Source organism: Hypanus sabinus, chromosome 20, assembly GCF_030144855.1.
Source record: "Hypanus sabinus isolate sHypSab1 chromosome 20, sHypSab1.hap1, whole genome shotgun sequence".
NCBI classification, from domain to species: Eukaryota; Metazoa; Chordata; class Chondrichthyes; order Myliobatiformes; family Dasyatidae; genus Hypanus; species Hypanus sabinus.
The window spans coordinates 18,566,286-18,591,295 of NC_082725.1; the positions used below are offsets into that span (position 1 = coordinate 18,566,286).

At 39.5% G+C, this 25,010-nt stretch overlaps 1 protein-coding gene and 1 long non-coding RNA gene across 6 annotated transcripts in view; one reads left to right on the forward strand and one right to left on the reverse strand.

Annotated features, from left to right (window-relative positions):
* Positions 1 to 25,010, forward strand: part of LOC132378335 (triple functional domain protein-like) — a 346,417-nt gene that overhangs the window by 89,595 nt on the left and 231,812 nt on the right. For all 5 annotated transcript variants that reach the window (XM_059945155.1, XM_059945150.1, XM_059945151.1 and 2 more), the window contains exons 2-4: positions 8,928 to 9,002; positions 18,601 to 18,715; positions 21,715 to 21,907. In XM_059945155.1, the coding sequence (XP_059801138.1) occupies positions 8,928 to 9,002; positions 18,601 to 18,715; positions 21,715 to 21,907 (383 nt within the window). The remainder of the gene's footprint in view (positions 1 to 8,927; positions 9,003 to 18,600; positions 18,716 to 21,714; positions 21,908 to 25,010) is intronic.
* On the reverse strand, positions 2,136 to 19,322 carry LOC132378337 (uncharacterized). The gene is made up of 3 exons (XR_009506980.1): positions 19,120 to 19,322; positions 17,862 to 17,948; positions 2,136 to 2,177 (listed from the first exon to the last, which is right to left on the reverse strand). It is a non-coding gene; the product is annotated as an uncharacterized LOC132378337 (long non-coding RNA).

The following is a 25,010-nucleotide window of genomic DNA, read 5'->3' on the forward strand; positions in this document are numbered from 1 at the left end:
TGAAATACAGCAGTGGAAGTTAATGTTGCAGCTGTGCAAAGCTTAGGTTAAATCATGTCAGAGTATTCTGTGTAGTTTTAGGCTGCAACCATTTGGAAGGATGATTTTGCATTGGTGGGAATGTAGTGTAGATTTACCAGAATATTCCTTGGTTTAAGTTACAAGAAGTTGCATGCACCTGGACTGTATACCCTGGAATTTAGAACATAGAACACAGAATAGTACAGCACATTATCCCTTTAGCCCATGGTTGTGCTGATCTTTTAACCTTCTTTAAGGTCAATCTAACCCTTCCACCCCAAACAGCCCTGCATTTTTCTATAATCTATGTGCCTACCTAAGAGTTTCTTAAATCCCTATCTGTATCTATAGAATGAGACTGTTAAGGAGGATAGTTTTCCAGGTATTAAGGGAACTAATAGACAACATTACCAATAGTTGAAGGTATAGAATGAAATGGCATTGTCTTAAAAATTATAGACAGATCTTTCAGTAGGATTAGGGAAACACAAACAAGGAAATGATACATTTGGAATTCTATTCAACAAAATACAATTGGTGGAGGGCTAAATTTTAAATGTGACATTTTTTGACAATCACCATTACTGACTAATAAAATAAGTTGTATCAGGATGGTAAAACTACCCAAGGGGCTGAATAGTTTTTGCCTCTTTTCTGTGCTCACATGTGAGGTTACCTAGACTGTCACAGACACTAATGAGTTCAGGTGTAATTGTCACTCAAATATCCATGAATACAGCCAAATGAAACAGCTTACTGCTGGGGCCAAGGTGCAAGACAGTACCAACAGTCTCACACAGCACGCAGCAGATATAGCACATATAATTACAATGGCAGTGTAACTCTAGCTTCAGCTAGCGGTTTAATATAGTGGGTGTGATAGCCCCCGGCCCAGCCAAAGTTAAGAAATCTCATTTGGGTGGATGCAGCGCGATGCATCCCCTGTTACAAATCTGTACCCCAAAATAACAAACAGTACACAATATGCTATTAAATGATTGAGCTTTATAATTCTTTCTTTGACTATATGGTTAGTAAAGAAAAAAAAGAAAAAGGGCCCATTCTCATGAAACAGCCTTGTTGGAGTGTTGCAATGTTAGAGCTCACTGATAAGCTGGTCATCCACCATCGACCTCCTCTGATCGTCGCTGATCTTTGAACCCTCGCTCCAAGTCCACTCCGTCCGGCGGTCTGCCAACTCTCTCCATTCGCATCTTCTCTCCTCATCTCTCCCCGGCAAAAGACTACAAAAATCTCTCTTCCAGACTCACAAGAAAGAACAATATTTCTCTCATTGGAGAGAAATTCCAATTCCAGCATTCCAAACCCCGTTATCTCCAGTCATAACCCAAACATTGCTGCTACAGATAAACCATCACGTTATCAGTGAAACCTCACAGCATGTTACAGCAGTAAACATATGGTCACAAAAAATAATATTGCCTGCGTGTCATGTCCTGTAGATTGTTGATACATGGGAGCCACATTTCTGTAAGAACAAACCTGCACTAGTGCAGCTACAGACAAACACAATACAGCTTGTCTTCCATTGAGCGAACACTGAAGGGCAGCGCTGACGGGAGAGACCAGCCCCCAACACAGCCTGGACACCCGCTGAGCCACACCACTTCTGACGTCTCCTTCCTTGAGTGGTTGAAACAGGTGAACCTGCAGCATGAGGGTCTGCTTAGGGGAACAACTGAGGCCATGCATTTTTCCCACTGTCAGTCTCACCAGTGAACTGACTTGTAGTATTCTACATCACTAACATCCATCAGGCTTTTGTGATCATAAGAAAAATGCCCAAGGCAATCTATTGCACTGTTTACAACACATGCAAAATTCTGAAAGAACTCAGCAGGCCAGGCAGCATCAATGAAAAAAAGAGTAAAACAGTCGACAGGACTGGCCCTAAAACATCGATTGATGCTGCCTGGCCTTCTGAGTTCCTCCAGCATTTTGTGCCTGTTGCTTTTGATTTCTAGCATCTACAGATTTTCTCGTATTTGCCCCATTTGTTGGACCATGCTCCATCTCCAGTGCCTTCGTGTAACAGGCGGCAACATGCTTGTAACAAGTCAAGCTCCACTACTATCCAGCAACCCGCTAGTGGCGTAGACCTGAAGTACTTGCTGTTCTTAATATCCAGTAGTATCCTGCAATCATAACAAAGAGGTAAAGGATGAACAATTATACCTCAGAGAGGTCGCTGTGACTGAGCGTGCCTGTATCTTACCAGAAGCCATCTTACCCAAAATTCCAATAACCTGCCAATCTTTGGCTTACTGGCACTAAATTTGAGGTCTGCGAAATTTGTGCAAGATGAATGATCCCAGTGATCAGGATGGAGATTTTTTTTAGGCTTTATGACCATGGGAATAAGTGAAGGCATAGAGTTAAGCAGAATCTTTTTGAATAGCAGAGAAACATCAAGTAACCATGTAGCCTACTCTTGCCTCACCAGATTATCAGATGTTATTAGGTTTTTGGATATATTAATTATCGACGATGGATCATTTTTCTGAATTTGTATTCTTCACAGCTATCCCTTTGTAAAATTTAGACATGTAGAATCGAGGGTGAAGTAGTCTGTTGAGCCAAGTAACTGTTCATAATTACGCTTAGCAAATCAAAGCAGATCCAAAGAGGGAAAGGACAAGTTAATTTTTTGGGTTTTCTGATGAGATTTTTATGTCTTGTGTCTTAACTTGTTCATTCTCTGCAGAGCTTGGGTTGGATCTGTTGAGTGTTCACAGCATTTTTAATTTTAAATATGCTGGTTATTATTTGTTGAAGGATTATATCAAGCCTATCCTTGTCATCGCTGTGCATTTTTTTGTGTGGATAAAATTGGACCTTTTTTCTCTCTCTTACTGTCACAACAGTACTGTCTTAGAAATTTATTTGCATAAGATCCTGTATGTAATGGCTGAGATTTTTAGTTTTTCCATAGTTTAGTTCCTTGTTGAAAAGTCCATTCCCAAATGTACTTGTGATGTTCTGTGGTTGAATTAATCACATTTATTTATCATGTTTATGACAGTCACTTTGAACAGAGGTAATTAAATCTAATAATGCAGCTTGTTGCTCATTTGACTGTGAACATTTACAAATGAGCATTAAAAAATCCTTCCAAGTTCCAAACAAGATGGTATGAGCACTGCTTAGATCAACACAAAGTTTCTGATTGGCTAATGTGAGGTGTTTCATGAATACAATAGGTCATCTGCAGAATATAAAGAAATATAAATTACAGATAATTATAAGACAGTAAGACTAAAAGCAATAACTGTATCTTACCCATAATAAAATAATGCTATTTCATTGCTATTTTGTTGAAGCAGAGAGAAATATTGACTTGAGCATTGTTTTTTAAAACCTCTACTCTTCTTTTTACTTTTTTCATCTTCATTGATGAACAGGCCTTTGTTCAATGTTTCATCCAAAAGACAGCACTTTGAATACAGCATTCTCTCCAGACAACAACTGGTGTAGGAACTCAACGGAACAAGCAGCATCTTTGGGGAAGGGGGAACTGTCAACGTTTCAGTTTGAAAAGCAACAACAGGACTGACTGGAGAAGGAAGGTAGCCAGTATGAAGAGTAGAAAGGAAGAGGGGAGAATCAACAGTTGACAATCCATCCCCATCTATCCCATACAGTCCCAAATGCTTGTTTATATGCTTGTGTTGTCCAAAGACTGAAGTTCATCACATGGGTATAGTCTGTGTTATCAGTACACATGGAAGCAAAAAGTTGAAGATGCTGGAAACTGCCTACAGGAGTTGTAATGTTATGTTGAAGTTGAAGTTGCTTAAGACATTGGTAAGACCATATTTGGAGTGTTGTGGGAATTTCTGGTCACCTATCTATAGGAAAGGTATCAATAATATTGAAAAAATACAGAGAATATTTACAAGATTGTTGGACTTGAGGACCTGAGTTATAGAGAAAGGTTGAATAGGTTAGGACCTCATTTCCTGGAGAATGAGAGGAGATTTGATAAAGTTATACAGAATTATGAAGGATATAGGCTAAATGCAAGAAGGCATTTTCCACTGAGGTTATGTGAGACAAACTAGACGTCTTAGGTGAAGGGTGAAAGGTGAAATATTTTAGGGGACTCTGAGCAGGAACTACTTCAGAGGGTGGTGAGATTGTGGAACAAACTACCAGCAAAGTGGTGGATGAAGTTTCAATTACATCATTTAAGAGAAGCTTCATAGACACTTAGATGGGAGGGGTAGGGAGGGCTACGGTCCATATGTCTGGTTGATAGGACTAGGCAGAATAACATTTTGGCAGGGACTGTTACTGTGCGGTACATCTAAATCTAAATTCATGTTGGCTGATCTTGACCAAACACTGATTAATACAGCTCCTCTCTTCCTCAAAATTATTTATCCAGTTCTGATGTCAGGCTTGCAATTACTCAGCCAATGCCTTTCTGACAATTTGGACAATGATATCATATTAGTTTCTTTTCAGTCACCCTGCACCATGCCTGTGGCTAGAGGAGATTGGAAACTGGCAGCCTTTCATTCGAATCATGTTGGAGATTTTCCACTGCTGTATACATGTAACCATTTTGCTCTCTAAAATGCAATGAGTGTCTTGGATATTTTTTCTCTAGATGTGGTGATACAACTACATTCAAAGATGCTATAATTTCTCTCACACAATCATTGTAGAAACACTTACTTAAAAAGTATATGAAAATGCACTTTAAATGCCATAATATGAGAGGTTTTAGAAGGGCTTAACTTGTAAACAGGATTTAGACAGTTAGTTGTTTTTCAGCTGCTGTAATGCAATACACTAAATAATTTCCTTTTCCGTTGTGTAGTCTTTTTTTTGTTTCATGTACCTTTTGGCAATCATTGTCGATTGACATTGAAGGAGGCTTGTGAGTTGCTCAGCTATTATCACATCTCAGCCACTCACAGTCCAGAAAGGTTAAGTGCTTGCTAAATGATTCAGTTCATTGATTACTTTGACGACTTCAACAACATTACTAACTTTGAGCTGTTGAAATTAATTTAAGCATCCCTTCCACTGATAAAAAGAGACATTTTAATAAGCTGCTTACTGATGCATTACAACTGCTTCAGCCAGTTAGAGCGAGACTACACGTGATCGGTATTGTAAATCACAACAGAATTGGCACCATAGATAATTTTACTCGTCCATCCATGTATGCCTGCATCCTCAGCATAAAATGAGGCTGATGTCATCCAGTTAAACTCAGCATGTTGCAAAGGGAATGTCTCATGACATTCTGTGCAGTGATTGCAGTGAAAATTCTCTGCAGATATTTTGGAACTGTATAACAACTTGCAGGACTAATGACCACACAGGCATTGTTACCATCTGCTGTATGGAATTCAAATGCCAATTAGTTAATGATTGAAATTGAACACTGGCTCAACAGAAATTTCACCTATCAATGCAGTTGACATCACTTCTTTATGAAAATATAGAAAAGGACACACACTTCTAGAGTTTTTTACCCACTAGATTAATACTTTGGCAACAATGATTAATTAATGTTTTGTCTAATGCTTTACATAATTTGTTAAACTCATAAGAAGAAGGAATTGATTGTTGACTTCAGAAGGAGTAGTGGACCGCCCAACCCCATCTACATTGGTGGTGTGCAGGTGGAACACGTCAAAAGCTTTAAGTTCCTTGGGATGAATATCACAAATGACCTGACTTGGTCTAACCAAGAAGAGTCCACTGCCAAGAAGGCCCGCCAGTGCCTTTACTTCCTGAGAAAGCTGAAGAAATTTGGCCTGTCCCCTAAAACCCTCACTAATTTTTATAGATGCGCCGTAGAAAACATTCTTCTCGGGTGCATCACAACCTGGTATGGAAGTTGTCCTGTCCAAGACCGGAAGAAGCTGCAGAAGATTGTGAACATAGCCCAGCACATCACACAAACCAATCTTCCATCCTAGTCCTGATGAAGGGTCTCGGCCCGAAACGTCGACAGCACTTCTCCCAATAGATGCTGCCTAGCCTGCTGGGTTCTACCAGCATTTTGTGTGTGCTGTTCCATCCTTGGACTCGCTTTTCACCACATGCTGTCGGAGCAGTGCTGCCAGGATAATCATGGACACGACCCACCCAGCCAACACAGTTTTTGTCCCTCTTCCATCTGGGAGAAGGTTCAGGAGCATGAAGATTCGTATGACCAGATTTGGGAACAGCTCCTTTCCAACTGCGATAAGACTGCTGAACGGATCCTGACCTGGATCTGGGCCGTACCTTCCAAAGATCCGGTCCTGACTTGCACTACCTTACTTTCCCTTTTCCATTTTCTAATTATGATTTATAATTTAAATTTTTATTATATTCACTTTGATTTGTACTTCAGGGAGCGCGAAGCGCAGAATCAAATATCGCTATGAATGATTGTACGCTCTAGTATCAATTGTTTGGTGACAAAGTAATGTGTTCTAATTAAGTATTTAAAATGGAGTGAAACAGAAACACCCTTTTCTCCATTATTGAGGGGGGGGGAGAGAGAGAGAGAGAGAGAGAGGCTGTGGTATGTCGCATACTGGGTGAACGATCAGACTTTGGGGTACTGCAAGTCTGTGTCTTTGCTCACACTTGAGTGCTCAGTGGTGGGTGCCGATGCCTTTTTTTGCTGGTGGGGGGAGGGGGGAATCATTGCTTGTTGCTGCTTAAGCGTGGGAGGGGAACGGGGGGGCGCTTTGAGGTTCTAACATTTAACTGTCATTCATTCTTTGGGGGCACTCCTCTGTGTTTTGTGGATGGTTGTGAAGAAAAAGCATTTGAGGATGTATATTGTATACATTTCTCCGACATTAAATGTACCTCTGAAATAAGGTTGTTATAAGCTTCGTGATGATTTTTTTCCCATCTGGTGGGGGAATCCACTCGAGGAGTCATCTTAAAATGATTGGGTTAAAATCAAGGTTCCTATTGAGTTTCTTAAGTGTTGTTGATGCTGCATTTATACAAATACAGTATGTAAGGATTATACCATCACACTCTTAATTTGGCCTTGTAGATAGTAAAAAAGACTTGGGATCTTGGGTTGTGAAACACAAGACCATAAGATATGGGAGCAGAAGTTGGCCATTCAGCCCATCATGTCTGTTCTGCCATTCAAATGTGAGCTGATCCAATTCTTCCAGTCATCCCCACTCCCCCGCCTTCACCCCATACCCTTTGCCCTGGCTAATCAAGAACCTATCTATCTCTGCCTTAAATACCCCCAATGACTTGATCTCCACAGCTGCTCATGGCAACAAATTCCACAGATTTACCACCCGCTTGCCACGAGATTTCCAGCTTCAGAATTTGCTTGTGTACTATACTGTACTATATTGTGTACTATAGCTGTACTATATGCTCAGCTCACACAGTACAATGACATTTCTAGTCACTGTTGAGCCCCAGTGTATTGATGGGGAGATTTGATAATTGATTTTACATGCACCTATTGGTCCATGTCTGAATGTGTCCAGGTCTTACTGCATGCAGGCATGGACTTTGTAAATGTCAGAGAACAACCCCATTTCTGAACGTGTTGGAGGAAGGTCATTGATGAAGCAGCTGAGATTAAATTAGGTAGTACTTCCTTCTTCCCAGACAATTACATGTTAATCAACTGCACAATTAAGGATGTTGTAAATTATTTTCAATATTAGTTTTAGTATAATCTCAAATAAATGAGTGTTCTTGTGTGAGAAACATAGAATAAAAGCCTAGCAAGTACCAAGGAAAGCAGATGAGATATTGTCCGTAGTTGCAGGAACAATTTGATATAAACATTAATAAGCTTGTTTTATCTGTACAGATCACATTTTAATTATTCCACCGTCTTTTAGTGTCATTATTTTTTTAAAAAAGATATACCTGCCTTGGGGGTATTGTAACAAAAAAGATCGAGCAAGTTGTTTTCTGAGATTATGGAGTTGAGTGCTGAGAACGGATAGAATCTATATTCTCTGGAGATTAGTGGAATTTAGAGAGGATCTTTTTAAAATGTTCAAGGATCTGAAGGAATATTACAGGGAAGACGTCAAAGGATATTTTTCCTGGTGGGAATTTAAAAAAGGGGCATGGTCTCTGGTTAAAGGATTACCTATTCTAAACTGGAAGGAGTATTTTCTTCTTTCAGAGGATTGTGTATATTTGGGATTAACTACCCCAGAGGCCTGTGGATCTTGGTTATTAAGGCGAGGGTGGATTTAAAGTAGAATCCAGGGCTATGGGGATCAGGCTGGAAAATAAAGTTGAGACCTTCAGTCAATTCAGACATGGCAGAGCAGATTCAAGGGAATAAGTGGGCCGTTGTTCCTGGTGTGTATCCTCTGCTTATTGAAAATAGGATAAAGAGGAATTGGAAACCTGTTACATTGTCTTTGAATAAATATATTGGCATGAAAGAATTTGCACACAGCTTTTAACACCATTGGGGATATGGCTCTGAGAACCATGTATTCTGCAGTATTCTTTCCAGGAAATGTGGAGGTTGGGAGTGTCAGATCTTCACGTCCTCTGTTGAAATGGTATAAAGCATGACCAAAGTCACGGTTGATTGATAATTGTTCAAAAGACAAAAATGGAAGAATCAGATTGCATTAATTACTGCTAACATTAATATCCAGTTTTAGTTCAAGAATTTGGATTTCTGTTAATAGTTCATTGTAGAACTAATTGTCCCTTTGATTTGGATAGTGACTGGGTTGTAATGAGGTACCTGCAGGTGAGACATACAAGAAAACATATTTACGATAAAAAAAAATGTCCAAAGAATTTTCTTAAAAATTATTTAAATTTACAAGTTTAGATAGGAGTAGAATTTCTCTAGACGTTTGTTTGAAACTTGAAATGTTGATGATAAATTGCTTTTCTCTCATTTTCAGGTTTTCGTAAAAATGATGAGATGAAGGCGATGGAGGTTCTTCCAATACTGAAGGAGAAGGTTGCATTCCTCTCAGGTAAACCAAACTTTTAAAATTTTAGACTATACCTTTAAGAGTGTGCTCTAGTTTAGAGGACCAGCTTCTAGCAATTACCCTTTAATCTGTTATCTTTTTAACTCTCCCTCCCCATATTATTGTACATTAATAAAATCCTATAGACCAATTCAGTTTTTGAACCTGAGGTTTAAAGAGAGTTCAAAGATGATGGGTAAAGGAGACGGTGTAGATTTGGATATGGGCAACAAAGTGGTGGATGTATTCTATTTTATCTCTGCATTCCATGATGATTGTGGAATTGCAAGCAATTTTGGTTGAGGAAAGCAGGGCCAAGTAGAGCTTTTTCGTGGCATGATCACATCTGGTGGGTGAATAACATTCTCGTCTATATTCCTTAGATGAAGAAGCTGAGATGAGGGATTCACCTGCCGGACATATGAGAATATTTCAGATAAGGGCATTAAAATACATACAACAAAAATATATTTATTAGCTAAGGTTGCTCACACCTTCATCTGCTGGAAATCTGAAATAGAGGCAGAAGATGCTGGAAACACTCATCAGTTGGGCAGTACCAATAGTGAGAGAAGTAAATGCTTCAGGTTAGCCAGAACTGATCTGCTCAGTATTTCCCCAATTTGTGTTGTCTTTTTTAAAATACCTCTTTTACATAGATGCATTCTGCATTTCTGACTTAAATTCTCAGTCGATTTTCTCCCCCCATTTAATTGAGCATCATAGGAAGTCATTCCTGCCTGTGGCCATCAAACTTTACAACTCCTCCCTTGGAGTGTCAGACATTCTGAGCCAATAGGCTGGTACTGGACTTATTTCAACTTGGCATAATTTACTAATTATCATTTAATTATTTCTGGTTTTATTTTGCTATATTTCTACTCTATTATTGGTTGGTGCAACTGTAACGAAACCCAGTTTCCCTCGGGATCAATAAAGTATGTCTGTCTGTCTGCCTGTTCATTAGATTAATGATAAATTGTCGCAAACCCCTGCGATTCAGTCAAACAAAGATCCAAATTCCAGATTTAATCATTATTAATGCTTTTCCTATTGTTGTGGGAGCTTTCAGCTAGGCCAGCTTGAAGAGGTGTCAGCTGTGAAACCAGACAAGCCAGTATACTTGATCACTGTTATACCACCATCAGGAGTGCTTACCATGCCACACTGTGCCCGCATTTAGGGAAGTCCAATCTTCTGGCTGTACTTCTACTCCCAGCATATAGACAGAAACAAAAGACTTGCAGGATCATGGGTTTATGGTTAAGTTATGGTCAAGAGAGGTGGGGAAGCTCTTAGAGGACTGCTTTGAGTTGCCGAAGTGGACAATATTCATGGATTCATCTTTGAGTCTGATTGAATATGCCACATTTGTCACCAACTTTATCAACATCAGCATGGGTAAGTGTGCGCCTTCAAGAACATACCTGTCATACCAGAACCAGAAGCCGTGGATGAACCAGGAGATTTGTAGTTGCTGAATGCTTGCCTTGGAGTCTGAAGTCAGAACATCTTCTAAGAGCGTAAATCCTTGCTAGGCCCTGGTAGGGCTCTGAAAACCTGTGCCAACCACCTTGTGGGTGCATTCAAGAACATTTTCAATCTTTCACTGTTGCAGTAGGAGGTTCCTCCTTGCATCAATCTTACTGGTGCCAAAGAAGAGCAGAGTGAGTTGCCTCAACTTCTGTCGCCCAGTGACACTCAAATCTACTGTGATAAAGTACTTTGATATGTTGGTCATGGCTAGAGTCAACTCCTGCCTCAGTAGTGACCCACTGCAATATGCTTATTGCCATAATAGGTCTACAGTGGATGCAATCTCACTAGCTCTCCACTTGGCCTTGGATCACCAGGACAATAACAATACCTATGTCAGGTTGCTGTTTATTGATTTCTGATCAGCATTCAATACAATCATACCCTCAGTTCTAATCAACAAGCTCCAAAACCTGGTCCTCTGTACCTCCCTCTGCAACTGGATCCTTGACTTCCTCACCTGAAGACCACAGTCTGTGCAAATCGGAAATAACATTCCCTACTCACAGATAATCAACACTGGCACACCTCAACACTGTGTAGTTAGTCCACTGCTCTACTCTCTCTATAGCCATGATTGTGTGTAGGCACAGCTCAAATGTCATTTTGAAAGGATCAAACACAACCACTGTTAAAATTCATATTACTATCTTAAACAGTGCATGCTCAACACTGAGCAGAAGCATTAACTATTTTATAGATGGCTGTCATCTCCTTTATGATGATTTTGCAGTTCAGGTTCATAAACATTCACAAAAAATCTATGCTTGAGTTCACAGATAGGCAACTTAGATTAGATTTGATTTTTAAAAAAGTCTTCGTAACTAGAAGTGTAGTATTTTTGTTCAGTTTTCGAAGGTCCAGTAGTAACTTACAGTTCTTTTTTGTTGAACTTAATCTGTTTTGATTTTAGTAACAGCAAATAATGACTTCCTTATGTCCATGTATTAATTTGATGAGTTTTATATGAAATAATATAACTTTATTAATGCACAATTTTTAAATTACAAGTTTCATAACAGACTCACCTTGTATGGTATTTGAACATGTTGATTCAAGTCTGGACTATAAACTCAGTAATGAATTTGAATTTTTTTTTAATGCTTTCAAGCTTTCAGGTTTCTTAACCTTATTGTTTTTAACCGAATTGTGCATTCTTTAGTCTATCATTGTATTGAATGTTTGCTCCTTTTTACTTTGCTTTCACTTACCTTGGATACATTACTTACTTTCCTGAACTGTCAGAACAATTATTCCACTTTTGAAAATTATGCACATACTTTGTACTGGTCTTTATCAGGGCAAAGGTGACCACCAACATCTCAAAAGAAGCAGAAGTAATAGAGAAAATAGATGAGAATTTTAGGAAAAGATAGCAAGACTGGCTGAGGTTAAAGTGATTTCATTTAGGTTGCTGAGGTGAAAGTGGCCCAATGAATGCTTCCATGAATGTTGAGGAGATTCGGGATGGAGTTTGCAGAAGGTCTTACTATAAATTCAGTACTTGGCAGCTGGGGAAAGCTTGAATAAAAGGTGAGCTTCATGGGCATTTGGACATTCCGGAGGCCCAATCAGTGGCAGGCACAGAGCAGTGCTAATTAAATAAAAGTGCAGAAGGGACAAGCAGGGCAGCCATTGTTGGGAGTAGGCCAGCAGCGAGAGTAGTAGTGTCAAGCTTTGACTTAAGAGGCTTTGATGAGAAGAGGCTGAGGCCAAAGAAACAAGTTAGAAGGGTTAGTTTTTCATTTCATTATTGCTGATTTGGTCTTGCTTGTCCCTTGTACAGTGCAGGCAGGGTGGCAGGTACAGCAGTGGAATGCTCCTCCTGTAGGATGTGGGAATTCATGGAACCTGATGGTCTCCCTGATGACTAATCTGTGTGTAGGAGCATTAAAGAGGTGGAGCTGGATGAACTAAGGATCATCTGGGAGGCAGAACAATTGATGGATAAAACTTTGGAGCAGGTGGTTACACCCAGAGTGCAGAATTTGTGGAGTAGATGAGTGAAGACCGAGAGAGGTAAAGGGAGAAATAAGTCAGTGCAGGGTCCCCTGTGGCCATTCCCCTCAGCAACAGGTACACCCCTTTGGATACTGCTGAGTGGGATGACCTAACTGGGTGAGGTAGCAGGAGTTAGACCAATAGCAGTGTCGTCATCTCTGAGCCTCAGAAGGGTAGGTTTAAGTCAGGTGGAGCAATAATTTAGTGGACTCAGTAGTTAGAGAGACAAATAGGAGATTCTGTGACAGCAAACGAGATGCCAGGGTAGTGTTGCCTCCTTGGTACTATGGTCCAGGATGTTTCTGAGTGGTTGCAGAATATTCTTGAAGGGAGGGTGAGCAGTCAGAGGTAGTGGTACATGTTGGTACCAGTGACATAGGCAAGGGAGGGGCAGAGGTCCTATGCAGTAAGTTTAGGGAGTTAGGAAGGAGGCTGAACACTGGGATCTCCAAATTACTCCTGGTGCCACGAGCTAGGAAAGGCCAGAACAGAAAAATAGTGCAGATAAATGAGTGGCTGAGGAGATGGTGCAGAGGGCAGGGTTTCAATTTCTCCTGTTATTGGAACCTTCTCTGGGAAGGGGTGACATGTACACGTGGGATGGGTTGCACCTAAACTAGAGGGGAGCCAGTGTCCTGGGAGGAAGGTTTAATAATGCTATTGGGGAGGGTTTAAACTAGATTTGCAGGGGGGTGGGAACCGAGATGAAGTCAGAATGGGGTGGTTGGTGCACAAGTAGAGACAGTTTGTTAGGAGTTTGTGAGGAAGAATAAGCAGATGATAGAGCAAATATACACTCGGCCGGATGGTTTGAGATGTGTCTTTTTTAATGCAAGGAGTATCATAAACAAAGGCGGATGAACTTAGAGCATGGATCAATACACGGAACTAATATGTTGTGGCCATTCCAGAGACTTGGATGTCTCAGGAGCAGGAATGGCTGCCGAGTGTGCTGGGATTTAGATGTTTAAACAAAGATACGGAGAGAGGCAAAGGAGGTGGGGGAGTGGCATTGCTAATCAGGGATAGTATCATGGCTACAGAAAAGGAGGAAGTTATGGAGGGAATGTTTACTGAGTCATTGTGGGTGGAAGTCAGAAATAGGAAGGGGAAATAACTCTACTGGGTGTTTTTTTATAAACCACCCCAATAGTAACAATAATAATAGGGTTGTTGTGATGGGTGATTTTAACTTTCCTAATATTGACTTGCTTCTCCTTGGAGCAAAGGGTTTAGATGTGGTGGAGTTTATTAGGTGTGTTCAGGAAGGTTTCCTGATGCAATATGTAGATAAGCCAACTAGAAGAGAGGCTGTACTTGATCTGGTTTTGGGAAATAAACATGGGGAAGTGTCAGATCTCTCGGTGGGAGAGGATTTTGAAGGTAGTGATCACAACTCTGTCCTTCACCATAGCGCCGGAGAGGGATAGGAGCAGACAATTTGGGAAAACATTTAATTGGGATAGGGAGAAATACGATGCTATTAGGCAGGATCTTGGGAGCAGATGTTCTCAGGGAAATGCACAGCAGAAATGTGGCAAATTCATGGAGTTCTGCATAGGTGAGGCAGAGAAAGGATGGTAGGGTAGAAGAACCATGGTGTACAAAGGATGTAGAAAATCTAGTTAAGAAGGAAAAAAAAGCTTACGAAAGGTTCAAGCAGCTAGGTAGTATCAGAGCTCTAGAAAATTACAAGGGTGCCAGGAAGGAGCTCAAGAATGAAATTAGAGCTAGATAGGCCCATGAGACGGCCTTGGTGAGCAGGATTGAGGAAAATCCCAAGACATTCTACAGGTATGTGAAGAGCAAGATGATGAGCTGTGTGAGAATAGGAACATTCAGGAGTGATAGTGGAAACGTGTGCATGGAGTGGGAGGAGGTAGCAGAGGTACTTAATGAATACTTTGCTTCAGTATTCACCAGTGAAAAAGACCTTGGTAATTGTGGAAATGACTTACAGCGGACTGAAAGAATTGAGCATGTAGACATTAGGAAAGAGGATGTACTGGAGCTTTTGGAAGGTATTAAGTGGGACTGGACGCGATATACCCCAGGCTACTGTGGGAAGAGTGGGAGGAGATTGCTAAGCTTCTGGCAATGATCTTTGCATCATCAGTAGGGAAATGAGAAGTACTAGAGGATTAAAAGGTTGCAAATTTTGTTCCCTTGTTCAAGGAAGGGAGTAGAGATAGTGCAGGAAATTTTAGACCGGAGAGTCTTCAGTAGTGGTCAAGTTGCTGGAGAAGCTCCTGAGAGGTAGGATTTAGGAGCATTTGGAGAGATATAATCTGATCAGGGGTAGTCAGCATGGTTTTGTCAAGGGTAGGTCATGTCTTATGAGCCTGATTGAATTCTTTGAGGATACAACAAAACACATTGATGAAGGTAGAGCAGTGGATGTAGTGTATATGGATTTCAGTAAGGCATTTGATAAGGTTCCCCACGCAAGACTCATTCAGAAAGTAAGGAGGCATGGGATCCAAGGAGACCTTGCTTTGTGGGTCCAGAATTGGCTTGCCCACAGAAGGCAAAGGGTGGCTGTAGATGATATGTATTCTGCATGGAGATCGGTGACCAGTGGTGTTCTGCAGGGATATGTTCTGGGACTCCTCCTCTTTGTGACTTTTATAAATGACCTAGATGAGGTAGTAGAAGGGTGGGCTAGTAAGTTTGCTGATGACACAGTAGTTGGGTGTGTTGTGGAGAGCCTGGAGGATTGTTAAAAACTACAGCAGGACATCCATACAATGCAGAGCTGGGCTGAGAAGTGGCAGATGGCATTCAACCCAGATAAGTGTGAAGTGGTTAATTTCAGTAGGTCTAATTTGGAGACAGAATATAATATTAATGGTAAGATTTTTAGCAGTGTTGGAGGATCAGAGGGATATTGGGGTCTGTGTCCATCGGACACTCAAAACTGCTGCGCAGTTTGACAGTGTTGTTAAGAAGGCATATGGTGTGTTGACCATCATTAACCATGGGATTGAATTCAAGAGCCGTGAGGTAATGTTACAGCTATATAAGACCTTGGTCAGACTCCACTTGGAGCACTGCATTCATTTCTGGTCACCTCACTACAGGAAGGTTGTGGGAGAATGCAGAGGAGACTTACAAGGATGCTGCCTGAGTTGGAGAGCATGCCTTATGAGAACAGGTTGATTGACCTTGGCTTTTTTCCTAAGGCTGAAATGAATTAACACGAGGGGGCATAGTTTTAAGGTGCTTGGAAGTAAGTTTTTCACACAGCGAGTGGGTGCGTGGAATGCATTGCCAGTAACAGTGGTAGGGTCTTTTAAGAGACTCTTAGATAGGTACATGGAGCTTAGAAAAATAGAGGGCTATGCAATAGGGAAATTCTGGACAGTTTCTAGAGTAGATTACATTGTCGGTACAACATTATGGACTGAAAGGCCTGTAATGTGCTGTGGAGTTCTATGTTCTGTCCTGAGGCAAGAGCGATACTGAACAATGGGAAATATGACACTGATGTTCAAAAACAGATGTAAGTACCTGCCAGACAATCGAAGAGCAGACAGATTAACCTTGGCAGTAGGAAAGTTTTTAGAAGCCATAATCAGCAAGAAAAATTAATCAACCCTTGGAGAAAATTCAGCTGATAAAGGAAAGCCAGTATAGATTTGTAAAAGAGAAATCCTGTTTGGCAAAGCTTCTTATTGTTTTTGAGAGTAACAGAGAAGGTTGATGAAGGCAATGCAGTGGGTAAATTTTCAGAAAACATTGGAATTGTCCCACATAAAAGGCTGGTTACCAAGATTGAAGTTAATAAAATGAAGAATTTGCATGGATCAAAAATTGGCCCAGAGAAGGCAGAGCATCATTGTAAACAAATGTTTTTTCAGAGTAGAATGTGATGCACAGTGGAGTTCACCAGGAATCATTTCTATGTTCTCCACCTAGAAATAGCAATTCTACCTATTTCTAGATCTTTGTTAATTAATTTAATGTAGCCAGGTAGAATAAAATTATAATATTTATCATCAGCATTAACTTGGAAGTGTGGTAAATAGGGAGGAGGATAGAAAAGAACTGCAAAAGGGCATAGTCTGACAGATTGAACAGACAAGTCTCGGTTGAACTTTAATGTAGTGAAGTCTGAAGTGATACATTTTGGCAGAAAGAACAAGGAGAGGCATTGTAAGCTAATTGGTACATTCTAAAGGGTGTTCGGGAGCAGAGGGAACTCAATCCATAAATATTGGGAAGTGGCAGGACATGTTGAGAGATGTAGTTAGTGAAGTAGTTACAATTCAAACTTCGTAAATAAAGACGGAGAATACAAAAATTAAAGATTATGTTAAATCTTGCTAACAGAGTGATGCTAACAACATTGAGTTTCAGATGAAGGCCAGCAAGTGTGTTTTTGCTTGGCAGCTTATACCAGAAGAATGAAGGTAGTGGAAAGTTTAACTATGTGTCAGCACCATATACTGATCAGATGGTTCAGCCTTAAGCAACCATATTTAAGGAAGCCACAAAGTAGTTTTCTATGCTGAAAATGATCTATGACTGTAATTGAAAAAATAAGCAAAGTTTGCACAGTCAGGAGCAGTTCCTAATTAGAACTGAAATTATGATGCCTTCTAAAGAGTACCTTATGTTTCCACGTGCAAGATGACAGAAGCTTGTTTTTCCAGAATCATTAATTTTGACCTCATTTTTAATGCAGTAGAAAGGCAAATAATAAAATATTAAGTTTGTCTTCAGAATCTGCATTCATCAGGCTATTTCAGGGGCTGCTTTGCAAGTAATTTTATATTCCAAAAGGAAGTTAGATGGATATATTAGTACTACCATGCCAATTAAACATAACTTGAGCAACAGGAGTAGAAAGATGATATACCTGCTTGAGCCTGCTATGCTATTCAATTTCATCATGTTTGATTTGATAGGTTGCCTCATTTCCATTCTCTTTTGCATGATACCCATACTCTTAGATTCCTGAATCATCTAAGAATTTAACTCAGCCTTGAATACACTGAATGACTGAACATTTACCCTTTGCAAGAGAATTCCATTACTTCTTTACCTATTAAGGGAAGAAGTTCCCACTCATTCTCTTCCACCCCTCAAGTATAATGATTCAATAGAATCACCTTTCACTCATCTGAACTATACAGACTATGGCTCATGAACACACAATTAATTGATGGTCTCAGATCATCATTGTTTCGCTATTCTGAATGCATTACTTCCAGCATGTTACATTCAATGTCTTATCTACAATAAAAGCAATCACCACAGATTACACCATCCCAAGTTTTCCTGCAGAACTATAGAAATAAAGAACGAGATAATTATGCTTACCTTTGCCAATTAGAAAAATATAAACAGGGGAATTACAATCACAATTTCTTTCTGCCTGATGTTTTCTGAACCTCTGTGTTCAAGGATCTAAGTAAAAAGAAAAATCTGTTGCCATAAAGTGAGCTTGTTTCTTAGTTCATAAGTACCTTACTCCACCTGCTTCTATCTATCCATTATCCTCTCCCCATCAGGTTCTGCCCACACCCCTATGTCCTGCTTGTATAGTGGCCGTCTGTCTTCTCCCTGTAATACAGGGAATTGACTCAAAGCATCAACTTTAATCTTTTACTTTCCCAGATACTGCTTGATCTACTGAGTTCTTCCAGTGTTCTATTTTTGTACTGAGAAATCCTTACTTGGGACAGAGAAGAATAATAGAGCATTCTACGCTTTTGAGGTTTGGCATGTGCTTAGTCATCAGTACTGCGCTGTTATGAGGAAACCTCATAATAGCCTCAGACGTTTATCAACAAAGGTGATTCAGGGATATCTCTTCAGCCTTCCATGGTTTCTGTTCAGCAGCCATCTTGGACAAACATAGTTGTTGTAGCTATATCCTAAGTCTATATTTGTTGTTTCTTGCTTTATTTAGGATTTCTGACTTTGGTCATCTCAACCTCAGTGAAAATAGCAATTTCATTCCAAATATTGTATAGAAATTTTCTGCAGGATTTAGATGTTAGATTTTTAAAAATTGTTTGTTTTTCTTGATCTATTTTTGGATTTTCTTTCTCTTCAGGTGGACGAGATAAGCGTGGAGGCCCTGTCTTGACATTTCCAGCACGCAGTAACCATGACAGAATAAGACAAGAAGATCTTAGGCGGCTTATCTCTTATTTAGCTAATATTCCTAGGTATGATATGTGCCACATTTTTGTTTCTGAAAATTGTGTTAGTCATGTCAGACATCTGTGTGTTAACATAGATACTTCTTGCTGCAGAATTGTAATTCATTTACTTCAAAATGTGAATTGTTGATGAAATTTTGTACCCAATAATTTTGTAATTTTGCCTAGAAATTAGTAAAAATATTAAAGGATGACAATTAAATTGATAGTATTGGAAAAGTACTGTTGTCAATAAGACCAATTAGACATAGGACCAGAATTAGGCCATTCGGCCAGTTGAATCTGCTCCACCATTCCATCGTGGCTGATTCATTTAGTGTAATATATTACAAAGTTTGACCATATGAATTGAATGCTTTCTTTGTTCTAATCTGATACTGTAATTTGAAAATCTCTACGTATTCAAATACCGGATTTGAAGAGCAGTGTTGATCTGCTTCTGGAGTTTCTTGCCTCTTTCCTGTTGGTATAAAAAACAGCTTGATGTTACTTTGTACTCTTCAGGGCAGATTTATTACTTATTAAATTATTAGTGCATTTGTCCTCAGTGCTCAGAGCTGAATAGCTGTAAGCCAAATTACCACTGGATTAAAGAATAGAGAAATGAGCTTCATTGTCACCTTGATTTGGCTTTATCTATCTCATCTATCAATGCATGTGATTTTAAATTCCTTAGCTTCAAATTTGCAAGCAAGTTCTTAATGGAAATTAATTATAATAGATATGCTTTCTGATCTGATTAATAAGTTTATTGGAGAAAACATTTTTAACTGAAATGAGCAGAATTATAATAATTTAATTTCATCTTATTCTAATGATTAAAGAGAAAGTATCAATATTTAACTTTAAACTGTGGTTTTGATGTGCTCTGTTACCTATTGGTATGTAATTTAGAAGCTTTTATAACTCAGTGTTGATCACACTATCTTCTGTTCTTGATAACTGGAATGAAGAAGGAGAAGTAATGCAATCAATCCTTGTGTTTTAATCCAGCAGAGAAAGGTGTGGCTCAAAATGGTGATTTAATTAAGTCATTTAATATGCTGGACTAAAATGATTGAAACTGCTAATGACACTTTTAATGACACTGGATAGTATGTAGAAAAGGGATTCTGTACCAAAGGGGAAATACTAACCAGTAAGGGGACTTGGAATTTATGGCATCTAATTAGAGAGAACTAGTTTACTTAGCCATTAAGGAGTCGGCCATTTAGCTCCTTAGTTCCATTGTGCTGTTCACTAGGATCATGATAAATCTGTGACTTATTTTGCTACCCTTTCCCTATATCCTTAAATAACTTGATTAGCAATAAGGTATCTTTCTCATATTTGAATGAATGATTCACTTTGCATTTTAAACTATTTGTGGAAGAGTTCAAACTAGTACTACCCATGTGAAGATCTTCTTATAAACCAAATACTAATTTTAGATTATGCCCTGCAATCCAGAAATTATTGCTTCACTGACTTTGTCGGTTCTTGTTAGTTTGAAAACTCTGAAATCATTTCTCAGTCTTCTAAATTCTGGGAGTGACTATCCGTGTGATGAATCTTCATTTATTCCTCACAGTGCACGTATCATTTTGGTGCAACGTAGCTCCAACAAAGACCAACATACCTTTCCTGTGATTCATTTGTAATTACTACTTGTACCATTCTACCAATATATTGAAGTACAAGATGTTCCACTGCAGCCACTCTGCCAAGTCCATGTGAACATTTCAGACTTCATTGAAACTTCCTAATTTAAAGCACCCACCTATGTTAAATAACTACTCTGTTTCTGTCTAACTGTCTACAAGTAAGTTTGCTCTTGTCCTTTTACTACTTTTGGATTTTCGAGCCGACACTGTCATTCATAAGATCATGGCTGACTTTCCTTTTCTGCAGCATTATCCATCATTGTCCCTAATTTTTGTTTATTCCTTTAATGGCCAGACATCTATTGATCTCTGTTATGAATCTAATGGCTGAACTGCTGTAGCCCTCAGCGTGGGAAAATTCCAGTGGTTCATCAGTATCTGAGTGAAAATGTTTTACCTCATCTCAGTTTCACTTCTACAAGTGCAAATGCTGTCTCATGCTTATGAGTGCCCATATACCTGACAGTTGCAAAGGAAATTCTGGAACCTTTTATTAGGCTAGTAGAAGCAGAGCATTTAGAAAACAATGATGGAATTGGACAGAGCCAGCATGTATTTATGAAGGGGAAAGCATGTTTGACCTTCTGTTAGTTTTTTGATAATGTATTGAGAAGAATAGATAAGGGAGGAACATAGGGACCTGGTGTGATTGGACTTTCAGAAGGTCTTCAGTGCTACATAAGAAATAATTTAACAAAGATGAAGTAGATAATATTGGATGAGGCTGCTGTTGAAGTATTGTACTGGACTGGACTTGATTGATGGACAGACAACAGAGGAGGAATAAATGAGTATGCAAACAAACAAAAATAAGTCATTTTTTGGTTGAGGGGTTATGAATAATATGGATTACTGCTAATGCCTGAGCTTTTCACAGTCTGTATCAATTATGTGGGTTGGTTGGGGGACAGCTGGCAAGATACTGAGTTGTAAGATGGCCAACCTTGGCAGTGATGCAAAGGTAAGTAGTATTGTGGAAAGTGTCAAAAATGCAGTGCATTCTAGGGTAATAAGTGGTCTATATGAATGTGCAAGGATGCCTTCCCTGCTTCTCTATTGAACTCTGTTCTTGCCCCATGCTTCCAGTCCTTAACTATCACCAATGACTCTACTCCTCTTTCAGCATCACCAGTGATTCGCGCTGCTCACCCCTGTTGACCTGCTGCTCTCTTTACACCCTTGTATCCTCATCTTCCCTTATTCTTTCTTTCCGCCTTGCCTTATCCCTCTGCTTCACCCTTCCCCCCACTTTTTCCTCTTGTACATCTTCCATCTCCTCGGTCAGTGTCGCTATTCACCTCTTTATACTCTGAGTTTCTTATTTGTATATGCTCAGGGTGTGTCTTGTTTTCTTTTCTGCAGTGAGGAGGTGTGTAAACGTGGATTCACTGTGATAGTTGACATGCGTGGTTCTAAGTGGGACTCCATTAAACCGCTGCTGAAGATTCTACAGGAGTCATTTCCTGGCTGTATTCATGTTGCACTGATCATCAAGCCGGACAACTTCTGGCAGAAGCAAAGAACTAACTTTGGCAGCTCCAAGTTTGAGTTTGAGGTACTTTCAGAGTAAAGACTAGAATTGATTTTACAATTTTCAGTTCTTAAACGTGGCGAACATTACATTTAATTTACATTGTTCGTTATTTCAAACAGAAGATTTTAGAGTTTATTTAAAATTTCAACCTTCCTGCCAGTTATCCACAAGACAAACTGTTGTTGTTAACTTGTGAAAAATCTCAGTTGCTTCTCTGCATGTTTTATGAAAACACATCCATTATTGTATTGTGAGGCAGGATAGTAGCACCACGGTTAGTGTGAAGCTTTAAGCGCAAACTGTAAAAGTTTGGGTTCAATTCCCACCACAATCTGTAAGGAATTTTTACATTCTCTCTGTGACTGCGTGGGTTTCCTCCAGATGCTCTGGTTTCCTCCCACATTGCAAAGAAGTATGATTGGGGTTAGTATGTTGTGGGTATGCTGTGTTGCTGCTGGAGGTATGTCAATACTTGCAGACTGCCTAGCGGAATCCTCACTGATTTAATTTGACATAAATGATGCATTTCTTTGTATGTATGATGTATATGTGACAAATAAAGCAAATCTTTAAACTTTATCTTTTCAATTGTATAAGCCAGTTAAAAACTGTACTTACAGATGGTTTAAGAAATCAGTTCCTGAAGCTAACAGGACAGTGTTGCTATAGCAGACCAATAACTTGTCAGTTAAATCTGACGAGTTACAGTTTTTTACTTTTGCTTCTATATGAAGTTTTCATCCAAGAGAATTTTAGGATCAATGGGCATACTTGCTTCTCCATTGTGTTCTGTGATAAAATGATGTTCAGTTCAGTACATAACAAATAGTTTAAGCAGCCTGTAATTGCTTTTACGTGACCCTCAGGCATCAATTATGAAGAATAGATTTCCCACAGTTAGCAACTGCATGAAAGTAAGCTTGTTGTAGTTTTTATAGAATGACAAAGAAGGCCTGTTTTTCATCATGTCTTCCTAACCGTTATTGGTTTTGTTGAGACTTTTAAAACCAGCAGTTTCTTTCAGAGTGAGGTCATGCTGTTCATTATTCTGCATGTTGGTTTGCAAAAAAAAATGGTTGCAAATTGACTAAACATGGGAAAATGACTTTGTGAATATTTTTGTTAAGAGTTGGGAGGTAATACAAAACCAATTATAGTTCACAACATGCGTAATGGGTGTCCAGTCACGTGAAAAAGTTTTTGATCAGCTGTGCGATGGCAGTGATGCTTTACATATGCAGTGGACACTTGTATGCCAATGACACGAAAGGGATGGAAATTCAGGTTGTGTAGGAGAGACTTGAATGGTAAAACAGCAAGATTAGTCAAAGACTGGTCTTATAAAAGAGTTTTTAGGTGCTTTTAACCAGATAAAACTGATGGGTTTTTGCACCTTCTCTAACACTGTCACCAAGAGGATGAGTGAACAGAGAATGTATAAAAATATGTGATTACTTCAGAATAAGAATCAATCTTATTATCACCGGCAGGTGTCGTGAAATTCATTAGCAGCAGCAGTACATTGCAATACATGATATAAAAGGGGAAAAAAGTAAAAATAAATAAGTAAATAGTCCTTGGTGGAAAAAATGCATGTTAGACTGTGGAGTTTATGATAAAGGACTCAGCAGTTCAGGCAGCATCTGTGGAAAGGAAATGGAGTCAACATTTTGGGCTAAGAAGAAAGCAAATTTGATTCTGGCATTTTCCCCGTTCTAGTCCTGATGAAGCATCTCGGCCCAAAATGGCCACACCTAATTTATTACTTTTCAGACATTGCCTGACCTGCTAAGTTCCTCCTGCATTTTGTGTGTGATCACTGGATTTCCAGCGTCTGTGGAATTTGTTGTGTTCATGATGTTGAAGAAGAGCATTTGTTACTGATCAGAACGACAGAGGTAATGATCATATGGAAGAAATGTGAGAAATTCCAAATGGTTGAATTTTGAGTAATTTAGAATATGTTGAGTAGGGCTTCTGGAGTCCTAGAAAAATGAGAATTGATGTTAGTCAGTTGTGATTTGATAGAAGCCCACTTTAAAAGCATCAGTAATTCAGGCGTTACTATGGGAATGAAAAATGTCTGAATAGTTTTCAAAGGATCGTAAAACTTTGGACAGTCTGCTTCTATCTAAGTACCTGTAAAAATAAGTGCTTTTTCCTCATAAAGGCTACAATTAATATTAAACAGACAATCTGCAAGGGCAGTGGTGGTAGAGACTCAGATTGTGCAAATGAGGCGCATGATATTGTCAGTACATACATGGAAAATGAACAGTTGCTTCCACATAATATTGTAGAAAAAAAAAGTTGTTATTCGGGGAGGGTAGAGTTCAGGTTTTGAGATGGAAGTTGTGAAACTGTAAGAGAAGCTGCTGCAATTGAGTTCAATTGGTTGGACAGCAGAGAATTATACAAGGCTGGACTTATGGAACTAAAAAGTGGAGGTGAAACAGGTAAAAGAAGTACCATGATCCACCTTTTCAATTATGGCAGAGAACTCTAGGAGCACTGTGAGTGAATGAAGCCTCCATCAGACAAGATTGACCATGGATGTTACATCCGAGATGTCTAGGTAGGCAGGACTTGGTACTGTGATATGGACAGCTAGCTGTTGCTCATGTAGCAAGCTCCCCTTCTCCATACATCTGATGAACCCAAAGTAATGGCAGAGACCTATACAGTTGGGTACCAGCAGTGTCGCAGAATTTGCTAGTCAGCTTTTGAACTCAAGGTAGGACCTGCCGTAGGGACTCCCACTCTGGATTTTTCCCTCAGGATTTACTTCCAAAGCCTTCCCTGTGAGTGGGTGTAGCCATGTGGCAGCGGAGGTTGAGATCAGAGTTATCCTTCTAGATGACCTTGGCTGACATGCCCCATCTGCCTGCAGCAAATGGCTTTAAGGCACTGGTAACCCACCTTTGCACCTTCCTCTGTCAGTAGAAATGGTTCCGCTTGGCTTAGAAGCTAAGCCTCACATGTAGATCAGGAGCTTGACTTGGATAACAGAGGCTATTTGCTCTAAAAGGTGAGCAGGTTGGTGAGCAGTTGTGGAGTCAGTATTTAAAACCATTGGCAAAAAAGAATCATTTCCTGGGACATGGGCAGTGTATGAAAGCTGACT